The sequence below is a fragment of the Terrapene carolina genome, unplaced genomic scaffold, assembly GCF_002925995.2.
Source record: "Terrapene carolina triunguis isolate 2854851 unplaced genomic scaffold, T_m_triunguis-2.0 Scaffold171, whole genome shotgun sequence".
Lineage (NCBI taxonomy): Eukaryota > Metazoa > Chordata > Testudines > Emydidae > Terrapene > Terrapene triunguis.
In genome coordinates this window covers 21082-38710 of record NW_020664522.1, presented here as the reverse complement: position 1 = coordinate 38710, position 17629 = coordinate 21082, and the positions used below count along the sequence as shown (strand labels likewise).

General features: G+C 48.8%; 1 protein-coding gene across 2 annotated transcripts in view; it reads right to left on the bottom strand.

Annotated features, from left to right (window-relative positions):
- The window catches only part of PNPLA2 (patatin like phospholipase domain containing 2), a 57579-nt gene extending 40562 nt beyond the window's left edge, over positions 1 to 17017 (bottom strand). For both annotated transcript variants that reach the window (XM_024216470.2, XM_024216480.2), the window contains exon 1: positions 16476 to 17017. In XM_024216470.2, coding sequence (XP_024072238.1) covers positions 16476 to 16662 — 187 coding nt within the window. In that variant the 5' untranslated portion in view covers positions 16663 to 17017. The remainder of the gene's footprint in view (positions 1 to 16475) is intronic.
- Between the last annotated feature and the right edge of the window lie 612 nt (positions 17018 to 17629).

The window sequence follows — 17629 nt, the reverse complement described above, 5'->3', positions numbered from 1 at the left end:
TCTCTTAATATGTGCATGTACAGAGGTCTCCTTTTGCTAGAGCCTCCCAACCAAGATCAGCATCTACCACAATAAGAATAAATAGACTTCAAGAGCTTGCACCAATTCTCATTAATTAACACTGCACCAGGACCACCACAAAGAAGACAGTATTCTTCAGATAACTACATGTTTGAAGGAGACAAGGGGGTTACAGTTTTCATACACACTAAGAATACACGATCTGCATCATTTATCTTTGGGATAAAAGACAGCAAATAGCATAGAAAATTAGTGAGTGTGTGTGTGTGTGTGTGTGTGTACGTACACACACACACGCTTATAGCCTCATGAAAATACAGGGCCCTTAAGGAGCAGTGTGCACAGAATGTGCTTGGAGCCTAACACAAGAGATCAGCTTTTCCAGTTGGCACGATATGCCAGCCACCTTATGTTATGCAAAGCGCCTGCCTCTGTGCCGGTTATGGCCCCAATTGCTATGTCCTCTTTGCCCTTCTATCATGTGGATATACATTAAGAGCAATCTTACACCAGCCAACTTTTCTCCAGCGGCATTAGGTCATTTGGGGCAAACTGTCAGCAATTAAGTCATAATGAGAAATTTTGCTCTGAGTCACCCTTGGAGGAGACCAGGGACACATTTAGCTTTGTGAGGAATCCCTTTCCATATGGAATTTACTTATGGAGGTGGGGGGAGAAAGGGCTGAAAGGTTAGCAGATTCTCTTGGGGTCCTGATACTACAATACCCAAAGATGAAGGTAAGATTATAACCATGGCCCACAAGTCGCTGATTCTTGGGCACAAAAAAAAATAAATAAATAAATAAATAAAAAAATAATGACTGATGTTTCTAACCAACTGAGATCTGAGCGTACTGGTCAAAGCATAGCATGCAGCCCCGTTTAAGAGCAAACCCTCTGCTCCTCCTACAAGGCTGTTAAACAGGATAGAAACCGGAGGAGTCATGAGACAGCAGAGAGTCTAGTGAGATCTGCCAGGCAGAGCAGAACCCTCACAGACCTAAGAATGTGCCTGGAATTGGCTTCTCTGTACCTGCATGTATTTTAGGAGACTTAGGGCTGGTCAACATGGGAGAGTAGAACTATACTGGTAGCTCTTCCACGCACTTTTATTTCAGAATAAGAGCGTCAGCACAGGGAGTTATACTAGTTTAACTATTGTGGTTTAAAATTCACACCCTAGCATATGCCAGCATAACCTTCCTGTGTAGCCAAGCCCTAAATAAGCTGCATCCAGGGACCCCACTAAGAGGTGAATTGGGGCATGTCATGTTGGCCTTGCTTTGGGGATTGTTGAAGGGCTCACCCAATCATTACAATCTTTCATCAATTTCTGCCTACTCCTCAACCACGATAATTGGCAGGGGAGAAAGTCTCCAAGACATTGCACCAGGCTAAAGCTCCAAATGGTGCTGCAGCCTTCAAATCCTACCTCCAAACAGGGGTCTTCAAAAACTCCAAGGGACTTTGTGATGTGAACCCATTTCCCCTTCCGCTTCACAGCAAGGAACAATCATCAAGGTTTCTCACTCAACCCAGGCCCTGGAAAATGGCTGCTCAAAACACATTCACCAGGGCTTTATACACCAGGCACTTGCTAGACTGCAGCCATCACGACAGCTACACCTGCACCAGCATAGGCAGGGAAGAGCCACTATTTGTACTGGTGCAGCTCATCCTGGTTCCATCACAGCAGATATGCTCCACAGTAACAACAGTGGGTGTTTGCTCCACTGAACTGGTTGGCCATGGCTGGAATCAAGGCAAACCTCCCACCATAGATAAGGTCCAAGACTTAAGAGGGGAAAACCACGACTTGGAGAGAGATCTGCATCTGAATCCCTTAGCCATGTTGTGAGGAGGCAGAGAGGAATCATCCTCCTGTAATGATCCTCTGCGTCATGAGGATGAGTAATGTAGCTGTAGGCTATGGGAAGCGGCCAGCAGGATGCAATGAGCTAATTATAGAGCTCCTCAGATTGGCCCCCAATACACCAGTCTGCAGTGAAATCCCTACTCTTCCATTCATAGTTTGGGGATCATTCCTTTAAGAGCCTGAAGCTCCTGCAGTCTGATCCTATTGGGATCCAGGAAGTGCTAAAGGACTTCCCCCCCCTCCTGCAGTCTGATCACAGGTAGTTACAAAGCCCCAGAAGGCTGCACCTGAAATGGAATGGCAACAGACTTCCACCTCCTCCCCAGGCACTGATTAGACCAGGCAAGTTACCTGCCCTAATTAATCCCTGCTGGGATCACATCAATGTCTCTTTGTTTAGGCATTTTAGCTGGAGATCACTTTCCACAGAAACATGTTCCATGCGGCCTGCGCAGTAATGTGAACACACGTCACAAGTTGTTGGCTGTGCCCACAACCAGTCCTGAACATGATCAGACAGACCTCTTTTTGTTCTTCTGCCCAGGAAATCTGAGTCAGAATCTTCAGGTGCATTTTATTAAGAGGTGTCTTGGCAGGCCAGGCCTCAGCATCACACGTAAGCTCTAATCGAGTGGATTAATGCCTCCCTCCCAGGAGCCATCTTAGAAAGGTCACAGGACATTCTAATCACTTTGTGGCCTCTGCCAACAGGCTCAAGCTTACCCTCGAAAGCCACAGAGTAGTTAGTTTCCCCTTCCTCATCTTTTTTGCTATCAGCCAACCCCTTTAATGTACTTGTTACTGCTTGACAAGCCAGACAGCCTGACAAGAGTGCTACAGAGTGACCACTCCTAAATCTCCAGGATTCTGGGAGATCCTAGGCTAGGCTACAGTCCAGCTCCCCTCCCTTCTGTGCCACCAGGCACACTTAGAAACTGAAGGAGTGAGGGAGCCAAAGGGTTGAATTGGGTAACAGAAGTGGGCAAGTTTAGAGGCTATGAAGAAAAGACACCAGTGAGAGAGGATGCCAGCAGGCTCAGCATTAGGGCATCAGCTGTATTTTGCCTGGGGAGCAGCACACACAATGCCACCCACTGTCTTTGCTCCATTCTTGTTAGCTGAAACTCCCAAAGATAGATAGTGCTCTTTGACAGCAGGATTCTTGTCAGTTTCCAAACCCTGCCAGCTCATGTGAACAGAGGGCCTGATTCTCCACTGCTTTGCCACTTGCATGGTCCCTTACTGCGGTATGGGGCTTGTGCAATATGCAACTACATCAGAAGGCTTCACTCACTCATGCTGGTCAGGTATATTACACCCACTTTGCACGTGTGGAAACGACAGAAGACACAAGGCATCAAGAGAGTCGGGCCCAGATAGTCTGGGCTGAGTGGAGAGGGAGTGTGAGGCAAGAGCCCAACCACAATCATCTGCAAACCCAGTGCTTTGGAAGTTAATGTGGTTGAGTCACCCAATTTACAGGAAGTGGTCCAACAGGCTACTGGACAAACAGACAGACACATACAGCTCACAAGCCTTAAATTTTCAGACTCAGAAGAGATTTTTTGGGAAAAAGGACTGATTCAGTCTGGAGGAGCCCAGTCTTGACATAATCCTTTGAAAGGTCAATGAAATAGAATTACCATTTCTCTTCAGATAAAATGCTAATCTGAGATGCATTAGCAGTGGCTGATGGCAAACAAACAAAAGAAAAGACTTTCCATATTATAAGCAGGCCTCACAGGATCTTAAAAGGATTTCTCTAGAGGTGAGCAAGTAATCATGATCAATCATCATTATTGCGGTCATCTTTTTCCAGCTGGGGAGACTAGTGAGGGTGAAACAAGTGCAGGGACCTGTGGAACCAGGGTGGGAAGGGAACTGTCAGTTTGCAAGCCAAGGACATTTGTCAACTGACAGATTTGACGGCATGCAGATGGTGCTTGTGTGGATGCATCATACCATCTTAATTTAAGACTCAGGGCTTCACCTCTACTGATTCTGGAGTATGTTCTACTGATCGTGGGGGGGAAAACCACCACACCACACACAACCAATGAAGTATTTTCATGTAAATGCAAGGAGGCAGTTCTTCCAAACAAGGCCATAGCAGCTAATTAAAGTTTGAGGGGCCCCTTTCTTAAGTGTGTTTGTGAGGCACCATGCACAATTGCAGATTTCCACACAAGTTCTTCCCAGTATCTCAAGAAGCTATCCACACGCCACAACTACGCAATTTATACCTAGGATGGGGATCTCCTTTTCATGCGGAAACAGCTTCAGGCTGTCCCATGTCCCTCCCTCTTTCCATGATTGCACAGAAAGTCAGACTATTGCCTCCCAATCTACACTTCACCAGCCAGACATCAGCTAACGTAAGATGGGGTCACTCTGATTTCAGAGCAGCTCTGCCTATTTATATTAATGGAGGATTTGGTCCAACATTTTCCATACACAGTAACCTCTGCTGTCTGTTGATAAGCCATTGTGTGTACACTCTATGAACAAACTCCCTAGGTGTCCTTTTTAGCAAGGGGTTATTATTGTTCATTGACCTCAGTGAACCTCAACAGAAAGAAGAAAAATGTGCTGCCCCCACAAAGGTCTCTGGTGTTGAGCAGTGTTCTTTCTTGTGGTCACATGACAGCTTGTTGTGTTATCACCTGAGAGCATATACCTGAACATCAAATAGCCATTGCCTAGTCCCAGATCAAGGCTGGGACAAAAGGTCTTAACTATGACACCAATAAAACCTTCGTATAGCCTCTAACCTAAGGACAACCTCTTAAAGAATGTCATGAGCAAACAATATTATCCTGCTCATAAATCTGTGGCCTCCTCTATGTTGGCTCACAGCCGTGTGTGCAGGATTCTCATTACTGGTGATGTCCTTACATGCTTTATGGCATTTGCTGATAGTGTCACAGCTGATTTATGCTTCAGGTGAATCATTGAGGCTCCCACTGATAATGTGTTTTCATGGTAGCCAGGTGTATACAATAAATCCACCTCCTCCTTGAAAAAGTGGCTGATTTAGCAGAGCCAATCTGCATTTATTTATGCTACTCTACAGGAGAGAGCAGTTGCATGTTACAGGAATACCGGAGATGGTTACACGTCCATGGACATTATAGGTTACATAAGCCAGAAGGGATGATCTGCTGGTCTAAGGCCTGGTCTACACTAGGCTTTTATGTCGAATTTAGCGCCGTTATATCGAATTAACCCTGCACCCGTCCACACCACGAAGCCATTTAGTTCGACATAGAGCCCTCCTTAAATCGATTTCTGTAATCCTCCACAACGAGAGGAGTAGCGCTAAATTCGAAATGGCCATATCGAATTAGGCTAGGTGTGGATGGAAATCGACGGTAATAGCTCCGGGAGCTATCCCACAGTGCACCACTCTGTTGACGCTCTGGACAGCAGTCCGAGCTCGGATGCTCTGACCAGCCACACCCCGGGAAAATTTGAATTCCTTTTCCTGCCTGGGCAGTTTGAAGCGCAGTTTCTGTTTGGACACCGTGGCGAGCTCAGCAGCAGTGGCAGCAGTGGCAACGATGCAGAGCTCTCCAGCAGAGATGGCCGTGCAATCCAATAGAAAGAGGGCCCCAGCATGGACGGATCGGGAAGTCTTGGATCTCATCGCTGTGTGGGGAGATGAGTCCGTGCTTTCCGAGCTGCGCTCCAAAAGACGGAATGCAAAGATCTATGAGAAGATCTCTAAAGCCATGGCAGAGAGAGGCTACAGCCGGGATGCAACGCAGTGCCGCGTGAAAATCAAGGAGCTGAGACAAGGCTACCAGAAGACCAAAGAGGCAAACGGACGCTCCGGATCCCAGCCTCACACATCCCGTTTCTACGAGGCACTGCATTCCATCCTAGGTGCGGCCGCCACCACTACCCCACCCCTGACCGTGGACTCTGAGGATGGGATATTGTCCGCGGCCGGTTCCTCAGCGGACGGGGAAGAGGAGGAAGGAGATGAGGAGGACGAGGCAGTAGACAGCGCTTACAACGCTGATTTGCCCGACAGCCAGGAGCTCTTCATCACCCTGACAGAGATCCCCTACCAACCCTCCCCAGCCGTTACCCCAGACACAGATTCAGGGGAAGGATCAAGCAGTAAGTGTTTTAAATATCCAAACATTTATTTACAACATAACTGGCATATTTAAAATATTAACAGTAGCTAAAGTGCTTTAAAACATGTAAACATTTATTTGCAACAAAACAGGAAGATTGAAAATATTAACAGTGGGTAAAGTGCTTAAAAACATGTAAACAGGAAAGTCAAACAAAAGGGGAATCAGTGCAAAGTGTATCATGATTACTCCGTCTTTGGGCGCCTCAATATATAGTCCGAACCATTTTAAAAAAATCTCACAATGTCCGCTTCATGATTATAGTGCCCAAAACCCTGCAGTCATTTGTCCCTCCAAGGGCACCTAAGCCAAGAACTGGTCAATGTAACCGGGGATCGAGGCGACATCCTCCGGGGAGAACTCCTCATACACCTCCTGCAGGTGTTTTTCAAGCCTCATCAGCAGGTTCCTGGGCAGGGACAGCTTATTAGGCCCCCCGTGGTAGGACACGTTTCCCTGCCACAACGCCAGCAGGTACTCCGGGATCATGGCCTTGCACAGCAGTGCAGCAAATGGCCCCGGTTTCTGCAGGCTGTCCCGGAGCATCTTCTCCTTCTGGCTCTCGGAGACCTTCAGGAGGGTGATGTCAGGCATGACTCCCTGCTGTGAATTAGGTAGGGGAAAGTTAGTATTGGGACTGCTTGCCCGTCCCTTTACAGAACTGCAACCGCCGGTTTACAGCCACGCGGTTTACAGCCGCGAGGGGCTGGGACAGGGCCAGAGTTCATGCTTGCAGGATTGCTGCCAGCAGAGACTCGCATTGCTTTCTATGTGAAAGGAGGCCAGTGCCACTCTTAAAGTTTTAAGCGGCCACAAGTCTACGGCTTACCATGTTTGCCATCTAGACAAAGTCCGGTGTCCTGCCCTGCTCCTCAGCTCGCCACAGCAAGACCGCAGGCACTGTAGGCGAGGGCCGAAAATTCGACCTTGTCCTCAGTGCGCGTGTGATAGGTGCTCTGCATGGTCTTGTTCACAGAGAAAGACTATGTTCTCTGTTCACAGATACATTGCTCTGTCTCAGGAATTCACTCCCTTTTTCCAATTCCCACAGCCACATCTGCCCAGAGGCTAGCGCACATTAGGAGGAGGAAGAAGAGGACACGGGAAGACATGTTTGCTGAACTAATGGAATGCTCCCGAGCACAGGCAGCCCAGCAGACACAGTGGAGGGAGAACTTGTCCCAAATGCACCGGGCAAACATTGAACGGGAGGAGAGGTGGCGACAGGAGGACAGGCAGGCTACTCAAACGCTGCTTGGACTAATGAGGGAGCAAACGGACACGCTCCGCCGCCTTGTGGATGTTCTGCAGGACCGGAGGCAGGAGGAGAGAGCCCCGCTGCAGTCTCTCTGTAACTGCCCTGCCCCGCCACCAAGTCCCATACCCCCCTCACCCAAAGTCCAAACACGGAGGGGTGGAAGGGGCCGGGAAAAATTTCACTCCACCCCTGCGGACTGCTCTACCACTAGAAGGCTCTCATTCCCCAAAATTTGAAAAGTCCTTTCCTACCCGCCTCACACAAGACCCCGTCCAAGTTTCACCCCCCCGTTCCATGTGCGGTTGTTAATAAAGAATACGTTTCTGTTCATTTCTGTTTCCATCCTCTTCTTTTGGAGGGGAGTCTGTCTGGAGGGGGGGGAAGGGCCTTGGTCATTGGACAGGACAGTCACCTTTAGCAGGGGGCAGGTGCAGCAGCAGGGCACATATACAGTGCAGTGACTAGTTATCCTGGTCAGTCTGGGAGGTGGTTTTCATGTTCTGTGTGGTGGGGGCGGTGGTGTTGCTCTGTGACTTGGTGGCGGGGGAGGGCAGTTACAGATCTTATGCAGCGGTCCTTACCCTGGATCACAGAGCCGCGCAGCAGGGGATCTGTAACCCTCCTCCCCCTGCAAGACAGTCACATAGCCGACACATACACGCAGTCCCGGCCAGGAGGGCTGGCAGGCTCCGTTGAAACAACCAGTCCACCATCGCGGAGCCTGTCATTCCTGGAGTTTAGAAGCATCATTTGCATCACAACCCTAAACCCGCTCCCCGCCACAGTCTGCGTCCCAGGTTTAAAACATTCCCGTGAAAACAGTAATAAAGACAACGGTGTCCATGAACAAAACAGAACAGATTTTATTTTTTGGGAAGGGGGTGAAGGGGGTATGTAATTGGAGAGGATAGTCGACGGCAACTGGGTAAAGAAACGGGGGCAAGTTCAGCTTCTGTGTCCACAAACTTAAAAGTCAATGGGTACCCTGCTCAGCCTTGAAACTGGCTTTCAAAGCCTCCCGGATGCACAGCGCGTCCCGCTGGGCTCTTCTAATCGCCCGGCTGTCTGGCTGGGCGTAATCAGCAGCCAGGCTATTTGCCTCAACCTCCCACCCCGCCATAAAGGTCTCCCCCTTGCTCTCACACAGATTGTGGAGCACACAGCAAGCTGCAATAACGATGGGGATATTGGTTTCGCTGAGATCACAGCGAGTGAGTAAGCTTCTCCATCTCCCCTTGAGACGGCCAAAAGCACACTCCACTACCATTCTGCACTTGCTCAGCCGGTAGTTGAACAGTTCTTTTTCTGTGTCCAGGGCGCCAGTATAGGGCTTCATGAGCCAGGGCATTAGCGGGTAGGCTGGGTCCCCGAGGATCACTGTAGGCATCTCCACATCCCCAACAGTTATCTTGTGGTCCGGGAAGTAAATACCTTCCTGCAGCCGTCTAAACAGACCAGAGTTCCTGAACACGCGAGCGTCATGAACCTTGCCCGGCCATCCGACGTAGATGTTTGTAAACCGTCCCCGATGGTCCACCAGTGCTTGCAGCACCATTGAAAAGTACCCCTTTCTATTGATGTACTGGCTGGCCTGGTGGCCCGGTCCCAGGATAGGGATGTGAGTCCCATCTATAGCCCCACCGCAGTTTGGGAATCCCATCGCAGCGAAGCCATCTATGATGGCCTGCGCGTTTCCCAGGGTCACTACCTTTGACAGCAGTACCTTGACGATTGCCTTGGCTACTTGCATGACAACAACCCCCACGGTAGATTTGCCCACGCCAAAGTGGTTCGCGACTGACCGGTAGCTGTCCGGCGTTGCAAGCTTCCAGAGGGCTATGGCCACTCGCTTCTGGACAGTCAGGGCTGCTCGCATGCGGGTGTCCTTGCGCTTCAGGGCAGGGGACAGCAACTCACAAAGTTCCAGGAAAGTCCCCTTCCGCATGCGAAAGTTTCGCAGCCACTGGGATTCATCCCAGACCTGAAGCACTATGCGGTCCCACCAGTCCGTGCTTGTTTCCCGGGCCCAGAATCGCCGTTCAACAAAATCCACATGCCCCATTGCAAACGTGATGTCCTCGGCGCTGGGTGTCGTGGTTTCTGACAGCTCTGTGCTACTCTCCGACTTCAGGCCCTCACTCCGCTGCCGTAGCCTCCTCGCCTGATTTCTCTGCATCTGCCTCTGGGAAAGGTGTATGATAAGGTGCGAGGCGTTGAGAACGGCCACAACTGCAGCGATGGTCGCAGCGGGATCCATGATCGCAGTGCTGTGGCGTCCGCGCTGTCACTGATCAAAAAGTGCGCGAACTGATTTCCCGCCGGCGCTTTCAGGGAGGGAGGCAGGGCGGTAGTGACTGACGGATGACGACAGTTACCCAAAAGCACCCTCGCCACAATTTTTTACCCAGAAGCCATTGGGGGCTCGACCCAGAATTCCACTGGGCAGCGGGGACTGCGGGAACTGTGGGATAGCTGCCCACAGTGCACTGCTTCCAATGTCGACGCTTTCCCTGGTAGTGTGGACTGACAAAGTCGAATTACTGTCCTTAGTGTAGACACACACGTTCGACTTTCTAATATCGATTGCACATATTCGATTTAACTAAAATCGAACTACTCTCGTAGTGTAGACATACCCTAAGCATCAGGTTTAAAATGCCATGGTTCTCTAGAACCACAGGTTCAAATTCCAGAAGAGTTGATATCAGCAGTCATCCCTCTAAAGCAGATCTATCAACTATGCTATGGGAATATTGGAGATGGTAATAGATCACTCAAAGGGGGTCAGGAGAGATTTTACTGCAGAGTAGAGAAGGTCCCCAGTTCAATGAGTCCATAGCACTAAGAACAGAGTTCTGCCCTAGAGTTCATATCCAAGTTTGCCCCATCTCACTTCCCCACTGTTTAAAAACAGCTGCTTTCTCCTCTCTGACCCAGACATGGCTACATTTTAAAAGTGGTTCATTCTACCTACAGCTATTTGCTTATTGCAATGCCTTGAAATTGTTTGGGACTCTACAAGTATTTATCTATATTCAAGTTCACTTTAAGAGGATTCTAATGTAGAATGTGCTCCACACCAAGTGCACAGGCATTGTACCGTTGTAGGACACTGCCTTATGTACTTCAAATGTAGACCATATGCTACCATTGCAGCTACCCTCTGGGAAGAATCCAAAATCCTCAATCCACTGTGATACCCACAGAGGGTAAACTGCCTAACAATAGCTAGGTGAGGGTCCATTTGTGATTTATTAATATCTCTTGTTCACCTACATTATTTCTAAGTAAGAGCCCAAACAGAGCTAATATACACAACTGTGTTCCTTTCACTATCACCCTTGTCTTTGCCTCATGTTCCTCACTCACCTGTGGCATCTTGCCCTGTTTAAAGTAACAGTTCTTTGGTCAGGGACTCTGTTCCATGTTTGTACAGCACCCACCACACTGAGGCCCTGATCTTGACTGGTGCTCAACCAGAATACAAATAAATTGCTCCGAATTCAGGAATGATGGGGAATCAACCCAGTGACAAGCTGGAGGCAATCGGAGATCATGATAGTTACATGCTGCAGGGACCAAGTGCCGACTGGGAAGATGTTGCTACTAACAGAAGCCTTACTGTAGGGGACTTGGGGCTTTGACTCAAAGCCCAGTGAAGCTGACAGGAGGAGTCTTTCCACTGACTTTGATCAGGACTTTTGAGACAGAAATGAAATCAGGTAAAATGCTCTAACATACAAAAGAACCTCACCCCTGCCCAGACAGCATTTAACATGGCATGATGGGGTCCGGTTGAATTCAGAGGCAAGGCACAGATGCATCATAGCCTCAGTCATATCTGCAGGCAAACAAACAGGGCTTCTCTGAAGTGCCCCCCTGCTTGTCATCAATCAAAAGAAACAAAGATACTTTAGTGTTCTAATCTGAAGACCAAAGGGCACCACAGGACAGTTGCCACAATTAGCATTAGAACCCTGAGCAACCGATCCCCTGCAGCACCTGCTACCACCCAGCTTCCTGCATTTGTCATGCAGCCACTGATAACTTTTCCAGGAACAAGCTGTTTTGCTGACAAGTGCAGGAATCTGCAACCTTTGTGTCCTCTCCCATTAGTGATTCAGTCCACACACTCCCCAAGCCTAACCCCTGAACTACAGTCTAGAGTTCAGAGTCAAGTGTTTACAACAGGGATGAGGTGCAGGGACTGTTGGACATGCCTCATCCGGGCACCAAGGCCACTTTTACTTTCAGTGGCAAACCAGAATCAGCCACCTTGCATTCTGTTGACTCTTCTGTCATCCCATTAACAGAAAATGACAGGTGCCAGCTACCTACAGAGCTCCACACACAGCTACAGAAATAGACTGGAGATGCCAAGTTCAGATCAGATTTCAAACCACCCTACAGAACACAGAAGGGTTTGGATCTAGGTACTGAATCCTCTGCAGGCATAAATCAACTTGGCTTCATGGACTTCAATGGAGTTGTGTTGATTCACACCAGCTGAGGATCCGGTTTTAGGCTTGTCTCTCCTCAGCACTTATTCCCCAATACCCCCCCAGGATATAGGCAAATAAATATTATTAATCCTAGTTTATAGAAGTCCCTGATTGTGAATTCTTTGGGGGCAGGGACTGTGGGCAGACAGCACCTGGCATACTGTAGGTGCTACCGGAATACAAACAGTAGTAATAGAGATAGACAGGATAAGTGACTTGCTTGAGGCTACGAAGGGAATCTGTGTCCGAGCCAGAAGCAGTACTCAGGAGTTCCTGGCACCCAGTCTCTTGTTTACACCAGTTCTCCCACAGAACAGGGTGGCAATGGGATTCTCCGATTAGAAACTAAGGTTATGTCTACCCTACAGCCTATGTCGGCATAACTTATAAACCACTCCCCTGAGTGACATAAGTTACACTGACATTAAGAGCTTGTGTGCACAGCGCTATGTTGGCAGGAGAGCTTCTCCAGCCGATATAGCTTCTGCTGCTTGTGGAGGTGTTATGCCCATGGGAGAGCTCTCTCCCATCAGCATAGAGCATCTTCACCTCACGCACTGCAGCGGCAGAGCTATATTGGCACAATTGTGCCACTGCAGCACTGTACATATAGACATGGCCTAATTGTTCTGCCATTGAACAAAGTTGTGGCTGACAGAGAAGCAGCTGCATCAAGGGAGTCCCTGTCAGTGGCAGCTCTCTCTAGACTGATTCCTCCATGGGAAGTGATAGATTAAAGAAGTCCTACCCCCTTCACCAGAGCAACTGGCACAAGGAGCAAGGCTACAGTCCCAGACTGCAGTTTGGATGGCCCATGTACTCCCCACCCAAGGTACATTCTGGCAAACTCCCAACAAATAAGTGTTTAAGATCCCATAGGGTGCAATTATATCTAGGCTGGTCATCACTGTGGAAGTAGTCATTTGAGAGAAAACCAGTTACAGTCTATAGCAGTGGTTCTCAACCAGGGGTACAAAGTCAGTACAAACTAAAATTTCACACAGACAATGACTTGTTTATATGCTCTATACATGGACATGTAAGTACAATATTTATATTCCAATTTATTTATTTTATAATTCTATGGTAAAAATGAGAAAGTCAGTCTTTTTCAGTAATACCATGCTGTCACACTTTTGTATTTTGAGGTCTGATTTTGTAAGCAAGTAGTTTTTAAGTGAGGTGTAACTTGGGGGTATGCAAAACAAATCAGACTCCTGAAAGGGTACAGTAGTCTGGAAAGGCTGAGAGCCACTGGCCTTTAGGTCCCCAATGTAGGTAAAACATGGTTTGGTCTTGCCACATAAGTTGACCTGATCCATTGCATGTAGGACCCCCACTCCAAAACCACAGCAGGTCCCACAGAATAGACAGAATCTTTTAAAAGGCCTCACATCCAGGGTTCAAGGGAGAGGAGAGGACGACAAACAGCGAGTATAACCACTTATTATTGTGCCCAGGTTTAGAATGGGATAGTACAGTATAAAGAGGCAGATGCTTGTGAGCCATTGTTAACCCCTTCTTCGCAGCCAAACACAAAACATGCCATATATATACATACATACACACATACATACACACACACATATATACATACACACACTCCTTAGTTTAGTTACACATAACATTTTTTAATCCATTATATTGCTGCATATTGCACATGGGGGCATTTCTTAGCTATACAGGTCTGGCAGTCCAGTCCACCAAGTGACTAAAGTTTCCTGGACATTCCATCTATGATAAATGAAAGGGGGGGGGGGGGGGAGAGGCACCCAGCCTGCCAGTTAGCTGTTCTCGGCTTGCTTTACCTGTAAAGGGTTAAAAAAGTCCCCCAGTTAAAGGAAACTGAGTGGGCACCTGGCCAAAAGAGCCAATGGGAAGGCTAGAACTTTTAAAAATGGGGGAAAAAACAACAAAATAAATAAAAAAACCCACAACTTCCCCTTTGTGTCTGTTTTTCTCCAGGAAAGAGGGGAACAGGGAGCAGTTATGCTATGAGAGGCTTTAAGCCAGGTATGATCATAAATCAGATCATACCTAGAACTACTTATTTGGAACTCCCAAATGTGTAAGTAGATCAGGAATGTTTAAAAAGACGCAATTAGGGTTATTTCTGTTTATTTCTTATGGCTAAATGGACTCTTCTGTGCTAACCCCAGATGCTTTGGTTTGCTTGTAACCTTTAAGCTGAACCCCCAAGAAAGCTATTTTGGGTGCTTAATTTTTGGAATTGCTCTTTAAAATTTAGCAAAAGCCTAAGTTCCAGATGTATTTTCTAAGAACAGGATTGGATTTTTGGGGTCCTAAGAGGTTTGTGCATAGGTTGTTTAATTAGCTGGCAGCAACAGCTAATTTCCTTTGTTTTATTTCTCAGCTCTTCCCCGAAAGGGGGTGGGTGAAAGGGCTTGAGGGTACCCCACAGGAAGGAATTCCCAAGCGCGTCTTCCTGGGTTCCAAAACGGGTTTTGCATTTGGGTGGTGGCAGCATTTACCAAGCCAAGGTCAGAGAGAAGCTGTAACCTTGGGAGTTTAATACAATCCTGGAGTGGCAAGTATTAATTTTTAAAATCCTTGTGGGCCCCCACCTCCTGCACTCGAAGTGCCAGAGTGGGGAATCAGCCTTGACAGCATCACTGAACACTTTGTATTATAGGGTCTCGTAAGCAGTTCAGGAATGAACAGCCACAAGGCCCCCTATGATCTCACTTAGTTGCTGTCCATGGCATACACAAACAAAACAAAACTTGGTGACCTGTGCAGGAGATATTCTGTAAAGCTACATTTCCTTTTACGTTCCAGAGAAAACATTTAAGCAGAAGGCTGAATACTGCAAAAGAACAGGTTTAGAAAAGGGATTACCCACATGTCCCCCTTATTTTCAGCCTCTCTATTTAAAGAGATTTCCCGGTTTCTTGGAGACACAGATAATCAAACTCATAAGCACATTATATGCTGCCCCCACTTTTTCTCCAGTCACTTTTCTGCTTCCAGTACAAAGCCATTAAGAACTCATCTGCTGTAGGTTTCCATCCCCAAACGGTGGTAAAAGAGTGACAACGAGCAATGAGTATGTTTCTTTTAACTACACTGAAGTTACAGAACTTAATCAAAAGCTGAATCTTCGCTTAGCCTGTGCCACTGTGGTCCAACAATGATGCAGATTTATAAAAAAATAAAATGTCATGCTTAATTTCCTGTATTAATTGGCTTTGATCAAACTGCATCACACAGCCATAATTCTAGTCCAGTACAATGAACGCACAGCAGTTCCCACCTAACATGATAATGTTATCACAAAAGTACCTTTTTAGAACAAAGTCGAATGAAAGTTCCACATTTTATCATTGCATTACAATGTACAAAACAGTTTCATTGCAAGACATGCTCTAAAGCAGGGGTGGGCAAACTACGGCCCGTGGGCTGGATCCAGCCCGCCAGCCGTTTTAATCTGGCCCCTGAGCGCCCCCTGGGGAGCAGGGTCTGGGACTTTCCCCACTCCGGCGCTCCAGCCCGGGAGCAGGGTTGGGGGCTGCTCCACGCAGCTCCCGGAAGCAGCAGCATGGCCCCCCTCCGGCTCCTACATGTAGGGGCAGCCAGGGGGCTCTACTCTGCATGCTGCCCCCACCCCAAGCACCCCCAACCAGAGCCCTCACCCCCTCCCTCACCCCAACCCCAATTTTGTGAGCATTCATGGCCCGCCATACAATTTCTATTCCCAGATGTGGCCCTCAGGCCAAAAAGTTTGCCCACCCCTGCATTAAAGACTCCCATCAACTACACTATAAATTGACATCCAGTACAGGGCCACCATACTCATTAGGCATCCTTTTATAAGTTTTCATAGGCTATATCAGGCCCATAGTGATCACTAAAACCAGCTTCACTGAAGTCTAGCCACATAACCCATATCAGTCTTGTTGTTTATGGATGTGTTTTCACTTTCCATTTCAGATCAAATGTCCCTCTTTGGTTTTAGTCTGTGCTCCTGAATGGTCTTATGTAACAAGAAACAAACTAACTTGAAAGGATATTTTGGAGGGAGAATCGAGGAGAAGTAATTCCTTAGAGGTGGATACATATAATTTAAGAAAAAGAGATCCCATGTGGACACTCTCTTCTAAAATTGAGTCACTTTTATTCCAGAATAGAGTGTCCACAGGGTGAGCTGTTCCCAAATAGCTTATTCCACAACAGTTATGCCGTTCGATTTCCCCATGAAGAGGAGCCATAAGAGAGTCAGTCCCCGGTTCAAAGAGCTTCTACCTTAAAAAACAAAACAAAACTGCTTATATGCAGCACAGAATTTACCAGCAAAAGGGATCGCCTGGGGGCAAAATAGTTTGCATATTCGAGTGTATTTTTTGTTCCTGTGATGAACAGAGGATCCCTTATCGGCCTTCTCTTGTCCAGTGGATCTCAAACTTTTCCATCCCATGGCCCACCTCCCATCTAGCTAGGATCTCGGGCAGGCTCATGAACGCCCCCTCCTCCGCCACCACACACACCCGTTTATGACACACACGCGCGAGTCACAACCCCAAGTTGACACACACACACCGGCCCAACTTTACATGGGCTGGGAAGGCATAAGGCCGGATCTGCCCTGCACTAGCAGCGGGGACAGGCTATTTGACTTCCCACCACCGCGCACCCCAAAGCTATGAACTCCTCACCCAAGCAGGCTCCAGTGACCAGGGCCGTGGCAGTCAAGGCTCCGGCGGAGGCTCCGTAGATCGTCTTGGCGTTGGCTACCAGGAAGGGGGCATGCTCCTGGAGGCAGCTGGCCACCCCGATGTGGTACACCCCCAAGAACCCACAGCCCGCGAAGGAGATACTCCAGGTGGAGTCCAGAGGGAACATCGCCTCCCCGCCTAGCAGCGTCTCTAGGAAGAGAGAGATGGGGAGGGTGGGGGCAGAGGGCAGCCGAGGCTCGCCAAGCCCTCAGCAGATAAACGCCCCGCGCCCCGCCTGGGCAATGCGAGCGGAGGACCGGAGCGGGGGGCAAGCCAAGCCCGGCAAGAGCGAGCTAGGGGCAGAAGTAGTTGTGGCACCCCCGATCCGCGTGCGTCGCTCTTCCCGCTCACATTCTACTGGGCTTTGCCGGCCCTGGCCTGGGATAAAGGGGAATGGATGCGCTGCACCTTCCTTCCTTCCTGTGCCAGTCCCTTCCTGCTCTGCTCTGCCCTCTTCCTTCGCCTGCTCCCCCAGCCGCTGCCTGCACCTGATGAGCAGCAGAGAGGGGAGGGGGACAGTGTTATATCGGGTGCGGGCCTGGCAGGGGAGGAGCTCCGGCTTGTCAGCTGTGGGGCCGGAACAGCCAATCCCACGCCAAATGCAAGGGGCCGGAGGGAGGAGACTCCTGCACCGGCTAATGGCAGCGGGGGTGAGCCTATACCGCCCTTCCGGCGGGTGGGGCCATGCAAAGAGGCTTCTGAGTGGAAAAAAAATCATTGGGAGAGGACTTCCCGCTCGGCACCGGTGCCAGCAGCAGCTGCCGGCTCCGTTCTAAAGGGGCAGCCCGCAAGGGGAGCTGGGCGCGCAGCTGTGGAACGCACATCTGGAATGCACATGTGGCTCGCTGGGGTGCGCTCCGCAGTTATGGCTGCCGGCTGCGGTGGCGTTCGTCCCAGACTGATGACAAGAGAGCGACTCACTGGCCAGAGGAAGTCTAGTTAGGCACGCTAGTGTGTGTGTGTATTGTGATGACGCCTGTGTGATGGGGTGTGTGTGAAGGGGATGAAGGGCTTTGGCCTGGTGCGTATGTGTTTTTGTGGTGTGTAGAGTTCTGGAGGGGTGGGCGATGGGTTAGGGTTGTGGTATGTTGTGT